At 39.7% G+C, this 18,236-nt stretch overlaps 1 protein-coding gene across 1 annotated transcript in view; it reads right to left on the reverse strand.

Moving 5' to 3' along the window:
- The window catches only part of MAPK1 (mitogen-activated protein kinase 1), a 110,969-nt gene that overhangs the window by 16,898 nt on the left and 75,835 nt on the right, over positions 1-18,236 (reverse strand). The window contains exons 4-6 of the mRNA XM_047827650.1: positions 14,720-14,836; positions 8,426-8,540; positions 7,989-8,120 (exon numbers count right to left, since the gene is read on the reverse strand). Of these exons, the coding sequence (XP_047683606.1) occupies positions 7,989-8,120; positions 8,426-8,540; positions 14,720-14,836 (364 nt within the window). The remainder of the gene's footprint in view (positions 1-7,988; positions 8,121-8,425; positions 8,541-14,719; positions 14,837-18,236) is intronic.

An 18,236-nucleotide genomic window follows, 5' to 3' on the forward strand; every position in this document is an offset into this window, starting at 1 on the left:
CTCAACCTCCTGCATGATTTCAATGCTATTTGTGAAAAAATTGCTAAATCTTTCTTTAGCCTTGAGCGCTGACCCAAACTTTAGAATGATAAGTACAACTCTCTGTAGGCAATAAAAAAGTATATAGCTTATGACTCCATTTACAGTTAATATATGTATTTATCGGAGTAACTACAGAGTCTGGAAGCTTTTCAAACAACAGGTTATCTGGGAAATGGAGACAGACTTCTTACAGGAATTGTACTTTTCTTAATTAAAAAAAATAAAAGCAGGAAGAAAAGAACTGTTGGTTTTCCTGCCAGTGTCCACTGCCCCTCTAATCCCGTGAAGCTGTGCTTGCCATGGGGGAGTTCTCAGACCACCCACACCCTCGGTTGTGCCATGGGAATGGTGACACTGGCCTAGCCACCTTCACCTTGATTCCCTTAGCCACAGAGACTGGTCATGGATGGGTACAAAGGAGCAATGAGCCCCACAGTAGGGTTGAAGCTATCAAGAAACAGGTCAGTGTGACCTGGAGCTGCTGGGGGCCATCTTGTCACCACAAGAAAAGAGCTAATTAATATGAAAAGCGCAGAGGAAGGCAACACTAAACAACAGAGAGGTCCAGATTCTGTGCCTTGGAATCCAAACAGTACTGGACTTGTTAGCTATGAGAGCCAGTACAGTCCTTCTTCAGACCTAACCTGTTGGCAGTAGGATCTCATGAGGTGGAACCAAGAAAGCCTCAAACAGCTGACCCTCTAGTCTGTGTGAATGACTCACCTAAGATCCCACCTCTCACCCCCAGCAACACAACCCCATCATTCAATGTAACCACTACTAATTTTTTGACATATCTTGTAGAATTTTTCCCTGCATTTTCTTTTATGTGATTGAGATCATATTATATACATGAAAAATGCTGTATGACTTCCCCAGTAAATATTGCTCATTAGTATTCTCCCATGCTATAAAAACTTTGTAAAAATCACTTTTAGTGACTTTATGACACTCTTTTTTTTTTTTTTAAATTTTTTTTTTCAACGTTTATTTATTTTTGGGACAGAGAGAGACAGAGCATGAACAGGGGAGGGACAGAGAGAGAGGGAGACACAGAATCAGAAACAGGCTCCAGGCTCTGAGCCATCAGCCCAGAGCCTGACGCGGGGCTCGAACTCACGGACTGCAAGATCGTGACCTGGCTGAAGTCGGACGCTTAACCGACTGCGCCACCCAGGCACCCCTATGACACTCTTTTTAAGTAGAAGCATTAGAGTTTCCTTAACCATTCAATTAACATTTAGCATTTAGGTTGTTTCTGAATGGGTGTCCTTAAATTTATTATGCCCAAACTAAAGTCTCAATTGTCACTCCCCAAAATATTCTTCCTTCTTTTCCTCATCTATTTCTCCATGTAAATTGTGTGTTCTTATCCTTTGCTCATTTATTTATCCACTGAGGTCTTAGATTTCTCTCTGTTCTTTACACACTAATAATATATTAATCACGAGTCTAACACTAATAAACTAATAATTCATATAAGTCTCCAAATAACCCTATGAAGTGGGAAATACAATTTGTTCCAATTTTGAGATGAGGAAATTGTGAATCAGGTTAAATAATTTGTCCAAAGTCAAAGATCTGAGGAGGTGGGGCCCATCTGAATTCAGGAGGCTGATTCTGGAGCACACAGCCTAAACCCATGGTGCTATGTTGCCTTAACATAATAGTTAAGAAAGGGATCCTTCAAATGTTATTCAATTTGGAACATTTTATACCTATTGCTTACACTTCTAGTTTATTTTAAGTTTTAAATTTTTATGTGATAAAATCTATCTTTCTTTTGTTTGTTTTCTTGGTTTTTTTTTTTTTTTTTTTTAATTTTTTTTTTCAACGTTTATTTATTTTTGGGACAGAGAGAGACAGAGCATGAACAGGGGAGGGGCAGAGAGAGAGGGAGACAAGATCGGAAACAGGCTCCAGGCTCTGAGCCATCAGCCCAGAGCCCGACGCGGGGCTCGAACTCACGGACCGTGAGATCGTGACCTGGCTGAAGTCGGACGCTTAACCGACTGCGCCACCCAGGCGCCCCTCTTGGTTTGTTTTTACAGCTTAGGAAGATGGTTTTTCTCCACACAGATCAGAAAAATACTGAACACTCCGTTTTTTAAAAAAAAATTTTCTTGTGTGTTTATTTTTGAGAGTGAGAGAGAGCATGAGTGGGAGAGGAGCAAAGAGAGAGTGAGACACAGAATTCGAAGCAGGCTCCAGGCTCTAGGTGTCAGCACAGAGCCCAATGCGGGGCTCGAACTCATGGACTATGAGATCATGACCTAAGCCAAAGTTGAATGCTCAACTGACTGAGCCACCCAGGTGCCCCAAAATATTGCTGGGTTTTAATGGTGTGATTTTTTTTTTTTTTTTTGAGAGAGAGAGAGAGACAGAGAGAGAGAGAGAGAGAGAGAGACAGTGTGTGTGTGAGCGAGGACACGTCTGAGCATGGAGAGAGGGAGCGAGAATCTTAAGCAGGCTCTATGCTCAGTGAGGAGGCCAATGCCGGGCTCAGTCCCACAACCTGGGGATCACGACCTGAGCCAAAATCAAGAGTCAGATGCTCAACCAATGGAGCCACCTAGGTGCCCCCTAGTATGATTTTTTAAAATGTATTTAATTATCAATTTTTTGAATTCACTTTGAAGTGTGAGTAATGATTTAAACAGATTTTCTTCCAAATAGTTATTCAACTAGCCCAGCACCATCTGCTGAATAATAATCATTTCTTCCCCCTAACTGGAGTAATTTTGGAGAGAATCCTAAGCTAGACTCCTTTAAAGAAAAATCTACAATACTACTGGTTCAAAGGATTCAGATTTCAGAAATCTCCAACAAACATGTGAAAAATATTCTATCTCAAACTTTTTTTTTTTTCCTTAAAGTAAGCTCTATGTCCACTGTGGGGCTTGAACTAACCACCTTGAAATCAAGAGTCACATGGCTCTATTGACTAAACCAGACAGGTGCCCCCATCAGTCTAATTAAAGAAAAACAAATTAAAATGCCACTTCTCCCCCATTTGCTTGGCAGATCCAAAAGTTCAATACCCAAAATTGCTGGAACAAAAGATGTGTGACAGAACTGCCAAACTGCCCTCCAGAGAGACTCAACCAATTTACACACCATTAGCTGTCTCTGAACAAACATCCATTTGCCCCACAGCCTTGACCACATGGTGGATCATCAAACTTTTAATGCTTTCTACTGTTATGAGTGGGGAAAAAGAAAATAATTACTGATCTTTCAAACTATTAGCTCCCTGCAGGCAGGTAATCAGTCTGATGGCTGTTCTAAGTCCAGGGCCGTAGAACTCTTGATGGCACAGTACACGCAGATCTATTTGTTAAATAAATGAATTTATGTACATTACAGTAGAATACTAGAAACAGGCAGGTGGCAGATTAACTACGGCCACAAATTATTTGCAGTTCCTCACATCAATGGGTGGATTTATTTCTCGACCACCTGAATCTGGGCTGACCTTGCAATTTGCTTCGACCAATAGATTGTGGCAGAAGTGTCTCCTATTTTGTGACTGTGCAGCTTTTCTGTTGTTTCTCTTTTGGAATATTTCTGTCATCCTAAGAAGCCCAGTCTGGTCTACTGTAGGATGATAGGCAATGGCACAAAGGAGAACCAACTGTAAGATGTGGTGAGGTCACCTTAGACCATGCTACTTGTGGGACCCACAAAAGCAGACCCACGGAGCTGCATCCAGTCCAATGGACTTATGAACAAATACATGGTGGTCGTTACAAGGCCCCAAACTGTGGAGTGGTTGTTATGCAGCAACAGATAAGTGAAGTGAACTTCAATGTCCAATACATGACCGGTTAAAGACACTCTGGGTCATCCCTACAAAGGAATAATAAATACTATGTAGCCACCCTTCATAACTATAGATACGGAAAGATCTCCAAGATGTATAAATGAAAAAAATTCAGTCTTGAGATCTCAGAATCCAGGCCTACAAATGCAGTGGTCTGGACTTGCATACAACCCTGTGATGCATGTACTATTACTAACTCTATTTTATAAATGGGAAAAATGAGATGAGGCTCAGAGAGGTTAAGTAGTTTGTTTGAGATTCAGTAAGTGGCTGAAACCAGGAGGTCTGGCTGGAAAGTGCATGTTCCTAACACATGATACTATTCTGCTTGCTCCAGCACTACCAACTCCCATTTTTCCATTTTACTTATTCTATTTGTAGTCCTTCCCTGCTTCATTATTTTCATCCAAAGCTTATCTTTCAAAATTAACTTTCTGGATTTTAGTAATGTTAACTGTTATCTAAATGAACCAATCTCAAAGTTCACAGCTTTAACCTAGGGACAATAAGCTAAATAAAAACCTCACATAATTTGATATAAATCACAACTAACAATAAAAAAGAGTGAAGAAATAAATAGGAGGGAAGCCTGGAGGTCTAGATATTATAAAGTCTTAATTATGCAGTTTTGGCAACTTAGAATATAAGATTTAGGTAAGATGCTTGGGACATTCCAGTATACAAACCCATTCTAGTATACAAACCAAATCTCATCAGTAACATATGCAATGTTTATGAAGGTATAATTTTAAAAACATCTTATACTTAAAATAGCATTATAATACGTAATTACATATATAATTATATAATTACAAATAAATAAGTAAAAGCTATGCACACACTGGCGCAGCAAAATAAAAGTTATTTTGGGATTCTGTAATTAAGAGTATTTCTTCTTCTCTTACCTATTCTTTCTTTTTTTCCTATATTACTAAACTGTCTCTCAGGATAACATACTACCTTTATATCAGAAAATTTAAAAGACAGTTCCTCCTACATCCAAAAAGAATTCAATTTTAAACCACCAAATGTTTCTGAACCTTAACTCAGGTCAGTATATAATAACAAATTCAACATCTAAGTTGACAGTTATTAAACTAAACACACAAAGATATACACACACAAAAGAACAAAAGTCAGAAAAAGCTGAATTTGTAAGAGAAGACTGGATGAGATGTTTTAAAATCATTAAAGACAAGTCAGTTCTATGCACTGACATGGAAAGATACTCAGACAATTACATTAACGTGACCTTTAGGGAATAATTACAAAAGAATTTCACCTTTTTAGATGAATATTCCCAAGACTTTTGAATTTTTACCAAAAATGTTAGCTTATATTAATAATAATTTATAAAAAGTAAATTTTAGGTAAAAATATGTATATGTATGGAGATAAAGCTATGGAAGAACAAGCACCAAGGTGCTGGCAACCTGTTCTCTCTCTCTGGTTCCCTATTCTGATTCCTTCTTCCATTTTCAAGGATCCTTGTGATTATAGTGGGCTCACTAAGATAATCCACAATTATCTCCCCAGTCTTAAAATCAGGTGATGAGCAACCTTAATTCCATCTGCAACCTTAATTCCTCTTTGTCATGTCACCTAACAAGTTCATAGATCCTGGGGATTAGGATGTGGACATCTTTGGCAATGGGGTCATTATCTTGCCTACCACAATTCTGTAATAGTATGAAAAATTTAAAAACATCGACCTATTAAAAAACAAGCAAAGAAATTAGCCAATATATTTAACAGATACATAGTACATGGGAATAAAGGATAACATAATTGTTAAACAAAGTTAACTTAAAATACAAAAGGGCAAAATGAAATCTATCACCTTTTTCTTTTATGGATGAGCGCTCTTGGTGTTTTATCTAAGAAATCTTTGCCTAACCTAGGGTCGTGAAGGTTCTGTTCTGTTTTCTTCTCAAAGTTTTATAGTTTTAGGCCTTATGTTTAGGGCTATGCTCCATTTTTAGGTTTCTATTGGGGGGGGCATACAAATGTCTAATTATTCCAACACCATTGGATGAAGAGATTGATACAAGCAATAATGCTGATAACTCTCGAATGCATTACGCTGAGTGGAAGAATCCAGACATAAGAAGCTATATAACCGGATGACTACATTTCTATGACACACTAGAAAAGGCAAAACTATAGGGAGAAAAATGAGATCGGGATTGCCAGGGACTAGGGAAGAGAAATGAGTACAAAGGGGCATGAGGGAACTTCTGGGGACAATGAAAATACTCCATCATATCTTGACTGTGGTGGCACTTAATGTGACTACATACATTTGTTAAAATTCAAAGACCCACACAACTAAAAAGGGTGAATTTTACTCTGTAAATTATTCTTCAAAAAAACCTGATTTGAAAAATTATTAAATGACAAGATGAAAAATATGTAATCTGTTTTGCAAGCTCCTCAACTTTCTGAATTCTAAAAATGTGAACTTTATCTAAGTTAAAAAGTAGCAAAGAGTGGGTGCCTGGATGGCTCAGTCAGGTTAAGCATCTGACTTCAGCTCAGGTCATAAACTCATGATTCATGAGTTTGAGCCTGGGGCTACCTGCTGTCAGCACAGAGCCCACTTCGAATCCTTTGTCCCCTTCTCTCTCTGTGCCCCTCTGGTCATATACTCTTTCTCAAAAAAAAAAAAAAAAAAAAAAAAGACAAAGAGGGGGGTTGGGGGATATGCAAAATGGGTGAAGAGGATTAAGATGTACCAAGTTCCAGTTCTAAATAAGTAAGTCATGGGAATGAAAAGCACAGTATAGGGAATATAGTCAATAATACTGTAATGCATTTATTGTGGTGAGCATTTTATAATGTATATAATTATGGAATCACTATGTTGTATACCTGAAACTAATTTATTATTACATGTCAACTACAATTAAAAATTAGGGGGGCCTGGGTGACTCAGTCGGTTAAGTATTGAATTCTTGATTTCAGCTCAGGTCATGATCTTGCAGTTCATGAGATCAAGTCCCGTGTCAGGCTTTGTGTTGACAGTGCAGAGCTTGCTTGGGATTCTTGCTCTTTTTCTCTTGCTCTCTGTCCCTCCCCCACTCGCACCCATGTGCCCTCTCTCTCAAAATAAGTAAGTAAACATAAGAGCATGCAACTCTTGATCTCAGGGTGGTAAGTTTGAGTCCCACATTGGGCATAGAGCCTACTTAAAAAAATAAAGTAAGGGGGGCGGTGCCTGGGTGGCTCAGTCGGTTAAGTGTCCCACTTCAGCTCAGGTCATAATCTCACAGTTAGTGAGTTCAAGCCCCACGTTGGGCTCTGTGCTGACAGCTTGGAGCCTGCTTTGGATTCTGTGTCTCCCTCTCTCTCTGCCCCTCCCCCACTCACACTCTGTCTCTCTCTCAAGAAATAAAAAAACATTAAAAAAATTTTTTTTTTTTAAATTTTTTAACGTTTATTTATTTTTGAGACAGAGAGAGGCAGAGCATGAACGGGGGAGGGGCAGAGAGAGAGGGAGACACAGAATCAGAAGCAGGCTCCAGGCTCTGAGCCATCAGCCCAGAGCCCAACGCGGGGCTCGAACTCACGGACCGCGAGATCGTGACCTGAGCTGAAGTCGGACGCTTAACCGACTGAGCCACCCAGGCGCCCCAAAAAATTTTTTTAAGAAATTTAAAAAATAATAAATAAAGTAAGAGCACCTGGGTGGCTCAGTCTGTTAAGCAGCCGACTTCCACTTTAGGTCATGATCTTGCAGTTTGTTACTTGGAGCTTCACATTGGGCTCTCTGCTGTCAGCACCGAATCTACTTTGGATCCTCTGTCCCTTCGCTCTCTGCCCCTCCCCCACTTGTGCTTTTTCTCTTTCTCAAAAATAAATAAGCATTAAAAAAATAAATAAAAAATAAAAAAGCAAAGAAATGAAAAGGTGGAAAACTAGACGGTCATTCCCACACTCCCTTACCCTACCGTCACTGCTTGAAAATAAAAGGAAAAAAGCAACAGAGTGAGCACTAAATAAGGCATTATCCAATTGCCACAGGCTAACTTTTCAGGCTAGTGACCTAACAATTTAACCAATAAAACAAAGAAATAAACAAAAAGTGAGGTCTAAGAAAAATAATCAATAAAATAATATTTACCTTTGGAATCAGCATTTGGGAACAGCCTGTTCCATGGCACCTTATTTTTGTGTGGAAGAGAAAGCAAGTAGTTTCTAGCTTTTAAATTTATTATACAATTCAGGTCTTCCTGTGATGGGGATCCAAGAATACCTAACAGATAAAATAATTAGCTGTTAATTATCAAGACCCACGGAGGCTGATCACACACTATTAGCTATGGGGCAGAATAGATCCTACTAATTGTTTCCTCACCACGTCCCCCCATGCTTACCATTCTATTTTACAAGTTTTTATAAGGATCCTTAGCATTTGAAGTCAAGCAAGATTTAAAACTCATTATCTATCTTGGATTAAAGAGTTGTCAAAACTATTCTTCGTTTCCTGATGTGCCTCTGATGTAAACTAGGGCAGGTGAACAGAGTAAATCTAGCCCCTAAAATGTTCAGTAATCTTACCCAGAATGTGGTTCAGCTGGTCGAGATAATGCTTCCCCGGGAAGATGGGCCTGTTGGACAGCATCTCTGCCAGAATGCAGCCTACAGACCAAATATCAATGGACTTGGTATAGCCCTGCAGTGGGAAGAGAGAAAAGACTAAGAAGGATATGTAATGTTACATGACAAGTGAGATCCTCCAACAGCACAGGTACATGGCTCATGGGATTTTACCTTCTCCTTTGTTCTATAATTCAGAAATAAGAGAAGAGAGCATGCAGATACAAACAGTAATCTTTCTTATAAGCTGTTAACAACCAAGATTACTTGATTTTATTACTCTCTTCAAAACTGATTAACTTATTATTAGGTGAGAATTTCCAAAGTATATTTCATTCCTTTTTTCAAATGATTTGAGAGAAACAATCCTTGTAAGTTAAAGCTGGAAAAAGCAGTAACATCCCTTGCTTTAGGACATCTATGGCCCATTTATTCATTTTGAAAACCTGGAAACCAACTCAAAAGAAGAGTCATTGCTACACCTCCAGAATATTTTTATACATTTTCAAATGATTGCTACAAAATCATTTTCAAAAAAGTCAGGCTGAAAACCCTTGATCTCTGTTGGGGGGTAGGTGGGTGGAGTATGTGCTGGCTCCATCATATTTTACCAATCCGTATTTCTTGTTTTATATTTCTATTCAATTTTCAGGTATAATTTTTTTTTAAGTTTATTCATTTTGAGAGAGAGAGAGAAAGAGAGAGAGAGAGAGAGAGAGAGAGGGAGTGAGAGCGAGAAGAGGAGGGGCAGAGAGAGAGAATCCCAAGCAGGCTCCGCACTGCCAGCACAGAGCTCGATGTAGGGCTCGATGTCACAAACCATGAAATCATGACCTGAGCCAAAACCAAGAGTTGGACCCTTAACCAACTGAGCCACCCAGGTGCCCCAGGTATAAATTTTCTTTTAAAGGAACTCTGTAAAAAGATTTGGAATAATTATGTCTAAATCATACAACAGTGCAAAAAAGATAGCTTGGTATAGTGATAAATGAATAGAGAAAAAAACTTTCCAAAAATCAAACAATGGTCAGATCTACAGCTATGATAAAATGGGGTTGAATTTCAAGGTCATTATTCCCAAAATTCTTGTAATCCAAAATAACTTTTGCTTTGGGCCAAAACTAAATGAAGAGGAACACTTAAAAACTTACAAAAAAATAAGCAACTAAAAGGAACCAGGGCTCCCTGGAGAAATGGCTACTCCAAGTCTGGGACAGAGAAAGTACTAGGAGGTAAGCCTGGAGCATCTAGTGCCAAAAAACAAAGAAATGCTCAACATTAGTGGGACCATGTCAAAGTGACTCCCATTAGAAAATCTGGGACAATTTAAGCATCAAATACAGAATGGCAGCTATGGAATAGCCACTGAATAAAATAAACATGAATTAATAAATGGAAAGAACTAAAACAAAGGAAGAATGATAGAGCTACAAAATCATCAATGGATGGTAAAAACTAGTGGTTACAAGTATGATGAAGAGAACTTACACAACTTACAGTATTCCCCACAAATTCCTATTGACCTAATAATAATTGTCATAATTAGCCACAATTATCACCATTATATGGTGGAGAATGAGAGGATACCATTTAACCAAAAGATCAACATGAACTTCACCAATACAGACATAAACCAGATATGCCTCCTGATACAATACACTGAGAACAAAACAGTTTTCTGAGGTATTCGTGCCCGGAAAACATGACACAAAATTGGGGTGCATCTACAAAACAGTCAACCAACCTGTACCCTTCAAAAGGGCCAAGGTCAAAAAAGGCTGAGGAACTATTATAGATTAAAAGAAACTAGAGAGGGGCACTTGAGTGGCTCAGTTGGTTGAGCATCCAGGGTCATGGGATCGAGCCCTGTGTCAGGCTCTGCACTAAGTGTGGAGCCTGTGTGAGATTCTCTCTCTCCCTCCCTCTCCCCCTCCTCTGCTTGTGCATGTGCTCTCTCTCTTTCTCTAAAAAAACAAACAAACACCACACACAACAACAACAACAAAAAAAATTAAAAAATAAAAGAGACTAGAGAAACAATGCAATGTGTGAGCCTAGAGGAGGGGGAGAAAAGTTATAAAGGTGATTATTGAGACAATATCCAAAATTTGAATATATACAGTGCAGTAGATATTGGACCAGTGTTAAATTTCCCATTAAAAAAAATTTCTCACTTTTGATCATTATACTATGGTCATATTAGGGAACATCCTTCTATGGCAGGGTTTCTCAACCTTGGCACTACTGACACATTAGGCTGGATAAGCCTTTGCTGTGAGGGCTGTCCTGCACACTGCAGGATGTTTAACAGCATCTCTCACCTCTAACTAGTTGATGGACAGTAGGTAGCATTCCTCTCCCAGTTGTGACAACCGAAAATGTCTCCAAACACTGCTAAATGTCCTCAGGAACATGAGAATTGCTGTTCTAAGGAAATACACACTGAAATGCTTAGGGGTAAAGGTGAACATGTACAACTTACTCTCAAATGACTCAGAGGGAAAAAAACACACACATGTATAGAGAGAGAATGAGAAAACAAATGGGACAAAGGGTAAAGAACTGGTGAGTCTGAATCTGAGGTGGATCTGAAGTATTACAGAAGTTTATCCAGTTCTCGCAAGTGGTCCTGGGTCCCATGCGGCTTCCCTCTAAGGATCTGAAGAGTGACATTATTTTGTACTTCTAAGGTGTTTTCCTTTTCATTCATTCTCTCACAAGTGTACAAAAAATTTTTCCAGATGCTACATGACATGAGAGGATACCATTCACGAAATAGGACATCTGGAAGATCTGGATAACCCAGTGAACTAGTATTTTCCAAATGCTTGATTCCAAAGGATGCATCAGTGAGTGTGAGGTAGACCAATGGATTTTAGTAAGACAGTACAAAAAGTTCAGTGGCATGGTTTCAGATTCCACAATTAACTTTTCATTTTGTTGAGTTTCAGTGTAGTATCAAAAAGGAACAGCCACAGAAGCTGAAAAGACTAACATACATACCCCCTTTCCCAACTACATATCTGTGTGAAGCCTCTTTTTCTTGGACTTAAACCAAATCAACCTACTGGACAGACAGAGTGCAGAACCAGGTGAGATTCCAGCAATGGTCTGTTAGGCCACATGAAATTTGCAAAAATGAAAAGAACGCCCCTCTTCTAACTAAAATGTTTTTGTGGTGGAAAGTAAACACACTTTTTATAAATAAAACTTATGTTAACAAGCAGTAGGTTTATTATTATTTAGAAATTAATACTTTTTAAAAGTCTTAGTGTTAATTTCTATATAGCAAATACTGATGGACAGACCCCACATAGACAAATCTTGCTTAGGATCTTTGATACTTTTTAAGAAAGTGAAGGGGTCTTGGGGCTTGAATGTTTGAGAACTACTGCCTTATACTTTTCTTGCAAGTGGGAAGCTATGAAAATAAAATGTTACACACACACACATAGAGCACTCTAGCCTGTCAAAATGGAGACGACAGAAGTATAAAAATAAAAAGGTGATAATGGACAGCACATATTTCATGAATCCATAATAATGGCTTTTTTAAAAGTTTATTTTGAGAGAGACTGTGTGACTGTGAGAGAAAGAGGGAGAATCTCAAGCAGGCTCCAAACTCACGAAACTGCGAGATCATGACCTGAGCTGAAATCAAGAGTCAGACGCTTGACTGAGCCACCCACCCAGGTGCCCCTATAATAATGTTTTAAAAACAAAGGTGGGAGACATAGGAAGAGAAAGAAAAAAAGAGAAAGCTCTTCAAAGAAAAATGGCAACAGATTAGTGTAGAAGGAACAATATATTTGGAAAATTACCATTTTGCCACCCCCAATATAAGTGATAGAGACCAGGAGTCACCAAGGGAAACACCACCCTGGTAAGCCTGCTGGGAAACATGAGCTCCGTACACATGAGTTCCAAGAACCTGCGGGCTTCCCGCCAGAAAAGTGTGACCTAAACTGAATCCTAAGGAACCAGTCTGTACTCTGCAAAGCATTGAAGGTCATGAAGAAGACAGAAAGGGTGGGAGGAATGTTCTAGAGTGAGCACAACGCACAAAACTTGATTAGATCACAGAGTGAAAATAAGACAAAAACAGCTGTAAAGAACTTTTGGGTGGGATAACTGGGATATCACTGAATTAATGCTGGTTGTCTCAGTGTGCTAAGGGTACTATGACTGTGGGGAAAGAACACTCTCCCCCTTTAATGAGTATCAGTATGCCCCAAAGGGTCTAGTAGTAAAGCAGTTTATGTTGTGAAGTGCCAAAAAGTTTGACAAAAGAAACAGAGAAGGGAGGGAGGGAGAGAGGCAGGCAGAGACAAAAGCTAGCAAGGGAGTAGTAAGATGTTAATAGCTGGTGAACCTAGGGAAGGGGTATATGGGTGTTCACTGTACTCTCAATTCTTGTAAGGGTTTGAAAATTGTTCTAAATTAATAATAATAAAAAAATGAATAGAGCACTAGAAGTAACATTCTCAGTCTAGAGGTGTTATAAATAAAAAATAATTCACACTCAGTTTTGATTATAGTTAACTCTACAAGCAGGAAGTGCTGGGCACCTTGTGGAACAGAGGCCACATCAGTTATTTCCCTCTGGAGGGTGAAGACAGTAGAGTCATCTCAAGTTGGAATGGAGGCTGCAAGACCATGAAGGCACCAGGATAAAAAACACACCGACAGCTCTCCCTTACAACCAGCAGGCACTGCACACGTGCATGCAAATGCTTCTGGTTTGGAATGGCTGTCACATGGCCAGTCCAAAGAAAGAACCTACTATTTGGGATTATGTGTAATACAGAATTATAAGAATCAACACGACATTTTCTTCTCTGAAACATCTGTTACACCAAATCTTTCTTTATAATGGAATTTATTTTAATGCAATTTACTTTTATAACTTAACTGAACAAATGTATATCAAGAATAACTAACTGCTTTAAACAAATTCCATTTCCTCACAAAGCAACTTAGTGTTCATCTCAAGCCCTTCTATTTATAAACGATGGAGGAAGAGAATAAACCCCATGGGCTAATTAATTCCCTTTAAGCTTCCTGGGTGGATTTCTGGTTCCTAGAGCTGAGACACAAGGCCCAATGTCTACTTTTATTGCTTTTTTTCATGTATCTTAACATTACATTAACAGTAGACGGTGCTGAAGGAGGTCATCAAGACAATGTGACTAACAGCTGACCCTTGAGCTGAACCTGGACAACAGGAGGCTCCTCGCTCCCTCCCCTATTCCTTGGGATACACGCTCTGCCCACTGTTACCACAGTGGCGCCATTTTCAAGGATGTAGCTGGGAGAGAACTATTGTTCGGACCATCTGGGCAGCATATGTGATACAGCCAGTTAAGGCCTGGACATAAACTTTTAAGTTTTGGTAGGTGAGTGCGGAGATCTATTCACCTTGCAGCTAGCTGCCCAAGACAAAACTTGTAATAAGTTCCTTTACTTCTTAAAACTGCCATGACCAATTTGGAGTGCTCTGCCTCTTCAGTTTCTCCTTGCCCACCTTGTACTGGGGCAGTTTGCAAACCAACAGAGGAATTAAGTTCAAAATCTCCTAATTTGAAGTATTGGATGTAAAAGTATGTCGGGCCCACTTACTTTCTCAAATATGACACTTCATTCATATATTATTTGCAAATGATATATTAAAAATACTGAATCTCAATCTCCATAGCAGCCTTCAATGCTTGCCACCTGGTTTATAAACCTAACAAAGATATACTTCACTTTTTCTTACTTTTTTAAGAATCCATAGTAGTTCCTATTCTTTCCACACCTTTCTTCAAACTATGGTATAATTTTGCTGAAGAGACATTCTTCATTAGACAAAATCTGACCTGTACAGGACAGCACTGGTCCACTTTCGGAAAACTACATACTATAGGAGAACCTCTAACATAGCCACCCTAGCCTGCACTCAGCAGTGGCAGGAGCAACTATAAAAGCTGCCATAGGGAGGACTTCAGGAGAGCTGACCAAAGGCTAGGACAAAGATCATTTATTGTTAACAGTGACCAGACAGGCACACACACCTTCCAACTCTATAACACATCAGCACTACTTCAGCTGAGGTAGAGAGGTCAAAATCCAGGGCCCAGAAGTTCAATGCTGACCTAGAGATTAAGACAGCACCTTCATTCTGGGCCAGACAGGCCAAGCCTCAACCTAAGTAGACACAGGCTTCCAAAATTCTTTTGCTTCCTGGTTTTCTTTCTATGCAAACCTGATCCTTACCTTGGAATTCAACATAATTTCTGGAGCCCGGTACCAACGTGTGGCTACGTACTCCGTCAGGAACCCTGTGTGATCATGGTCTGGATCTGCAACGCGGGCCAAGCCAAAGTCACAGATCTAAGAGAGAAAAAAATGGGACACCTTAGAGATTCTAATGAAATTAATATCAAAAGATCAGACAATAGGGGCGCCTGGGTGGCGCAGTCGGTTAAGCGTCCGACTTCAGCCAGGTCACGATCTCGCGGTCAGTGAGTTCGAGCCCCGCGTCGGGCTCTGGGCTGATGGTTCAGAGCCTGGAGCCTGTTTCCGATTCTGTGTCTCCCTCTCTCTCTGCCCCTCCCCAGTTCATGCTCTGTCTCTCTCTGTCCCAAAAATAAATAAACATTGAAAAAAAAATTTAAAAAAAAAAAAAAAAAAAGATCAGACAATAGCAATAATGATGATGGTAAGTAGTTGCTGCCACTCCTATGTGGCAGATACTTTGTTGGGAATTCTATGTATTCATTCTTATTTAATCTTTACAACAACCTGAGAGGCAGTGATGACTATCCAAAGTTGGAGATGAGGAACAGGTTACAGGAATCTGTCCTCACCTTTCATTATCTGCTTATCCCACAGTAATCTTGCTTATGTCACTTGACAAAAACTGTTCTGAAGTTACCAGAAACTGTCCAGGGTCCTTTCTCTGGCCATCTCCTGCTGGCATTTCCAGGATCATCACACTGTCAGATCACCTTGACTCACATTTGTCTTGTTTCTTAGATTTCACTTCCTGCTATTCTTCCACCTGTTCCACAAATGCAGGTCCTTCCAAAGATTTTTTCCACTTCTCTCCCTTCCATGTATTCAAATCCACTCCCAAAGCCTTAAAAGATGTCTCATATACAAAAGATGAATCTTTTTTTAGGTAAATATCCAGCTTCTAATTTCTCCTGACTCACAAAAGTACCTTCATCATCTGGTCATCCAATACTTTAGTGCTACTCCAAACTCCAACATATAAAATATCTGTAAAGTACTATACAAATAGTATAGCATTCTACTATATAACTATAGAATACAGTTGACCCTTGAACAGCATGGGTTTGAACTGTGCAAGTCTGTTCACATACATGGAATGTTTTTCAATAAATATATTGGAAATTTTTTTGCAGATTTGCAGCAATTTGAAAAAACTCACAGATGAAACCACACAGCCTAGAAATATCAAAAAAATTAAGTTAGGTATTATTACAGGAATACAGTATATAATACATATAACACAAAGTATATGTTTAATTGACTGTTGATGTTATCAGTTAAAGCTTCCTTCTGGTCAACAGAAGGCTATTAAATTTTGGAGGAGTCAATAGTTATATGCAGATTTTTGACTGTGTGTGTGTGGGGGGGGGGCAAATCGGTGCCCCTAATCCCTGTGCTGTTCAAGGGCCAACTATACTTAGACCCATATAATTGCAGGATATTTTAATTCCTTGACATCTGGGGAACTAACCTAAGAAAGAGACATATTAATAAAGACAGGCCAGAGTACAGTACAAAGCAGCCTGGCAAACAGATTGCTTTGGAGGCTTACTGCTTTAATTTGGCTAAGAAATTATAAGGGCCTGAGCTCAGGCCATAAAAATGGAAATGAGGAGGAAAGGACATGCTTGAGATACTCATAGGACTTAAATGGATGGACAACAATCTCTGCTCAAATATCCCATAGTTTAGTGTTTCAATAATTAGGAAAGGTTCAGAAAGCTTCCATCTACTTCACAGATGCCTTCCTCTAGCTTTGGACACTGGTATCACCACATGGTATCTCTGGTAAGAGTTAAGTATCTGTGCTGCATAATCTCCATCAACATGTATCTTCAAAAGGAACAACTATCGTAATTGCTTCTCTATTTGCTCTTCCATAGGCCATTTTCTAGGTGTACTCTCAGAGTTGCATAGTGAGGAAATCCTGGGTCCTACTCCATAGCTGACAGCCAACTCTGGCCATTGTACACTCATTAACTTCAGTTTAGGTGACTTTCACCGTAAGTACCAACCTTACCTTTCAAAGATGGCTTGCTTGTCAATCAATGCCATTATACTCCTAATAGTTATGGGCCTGTCAGAGAATCTGGATGAGGTATGGCCATAAGCTTGTATGTGGGATCACAGGAAATTGTAACTTTGGCCTGGCTGGTCTTAGGCTTTCAATGTACCTGGCAACCGGTTTGTTTCTTTCCAGCATTTTCTATCAATTCCAGTGACATGAACTGCAGGAGGGCTTCCCAGTAACCATGCACAGGAGGTTCTCACTAGCAACATGGTCCTATTTGTGGCATGATTTCCAACTCAGAGAAGCAACTAATGACTGATTTCTTCTTATATCCAGAGGCAAGTCCTCTAAGCCATTTAGAGCCACCACTTGCCATGTTATCCCACCACCAATCCATTTCAATTCTGTGGCTTGAATTTTTGAACCTATCTATGACCCATAGTTTCTCTTTTTTTCAAGGCTAACACTTCATCTGATTTAAATTCAACCAAAGCTCACCAGTCTGCTTTCTGCTGTATAGATGGGACACCTAAAAGCCACATTTTGAATTGTGCAGAGTATATGCATCTTGTCAGCAGAACAAAACCAGCACAGGCTCCAGACCATGGCCACAGATCCTTCACCACCTCCTATGCCTGGTGTCACACAGATTAGATGGGTTCAGACTTGATACATAGCTTTTCACTGGCTAGTTGAATCAAAAAATAAGTCCCAAATAGATTCAGAAAGCCAGAATATAAAAAATTCATAGATAAGGCAGACTTATTTTCTAAAGAGGACCATACCACTAAAACCCATCCTCCATGCTCTTCTTATAAGGTCTTTGAACTTGTATCAAGAGGGTAGGGTCCATCTTCCCTCCTCTTGAATCTGGGCAAACCTTTGTAACAGCCTGAACCAAGAGAATATAGTGAAAGTGATACTATGTGACTTCTGAGGCTACATCATAAAATGCAACATGGTTTCCATCTGGCGCTCTTTCTACTGGGGAATTTGGAACCCTCTGGCCACCTCAGGAAGAAACCTAGGACATGTGGGCTACATGTGGGTGATCCAGGTGACAGCCAGTATCAATTGCCAGGTATGCAAGAGGATTCCAGCCCCTACCTCTGTGTCTTCTAGCTGAGGTCCATATATGAAAGTAGAGAGCAGCCATCACTGCTACCCCTTGGCTAAATTCCTGACCCACAGAAACTAGAAGCTAACACATAATTATTGTTTTAGACCACTTTCTCTAGGTTATTTGTTACAAAGCAAAAACAGCTAACAGAGTGGTAGTGGACACAGTGCTTGTGATGGGATAGGCAGTCTTTGAGGAGGCCCTGTTGAAGCGATACTGGGACACCAAAGAGATGCTAACCATGGAAAGACCTGGGGAAAGCCAGAGCAACACTGTGAAGAATCTAGCTGGGCAAATGTGAAATGGCAACTGAACCTGAAACCTCATAAAGTGGCTCTCGAATTGGCTGCTTCTACATCTTGACT

The sequence above is a fragment of the Prionailurus viverrinus genome, chromosome D3 (assembly GCF_022837055.1).
Source record: "Prionailurus viverrinus isolate Anna chromosome D3, UM_Priviv_1.0, whole genome shotgun sequence".
NCBI lineage: Eukaryota > Metazoa > Chordata > Mammalia > Carnivora > Felidae > Prionailurus > Prionailurus viverrinus.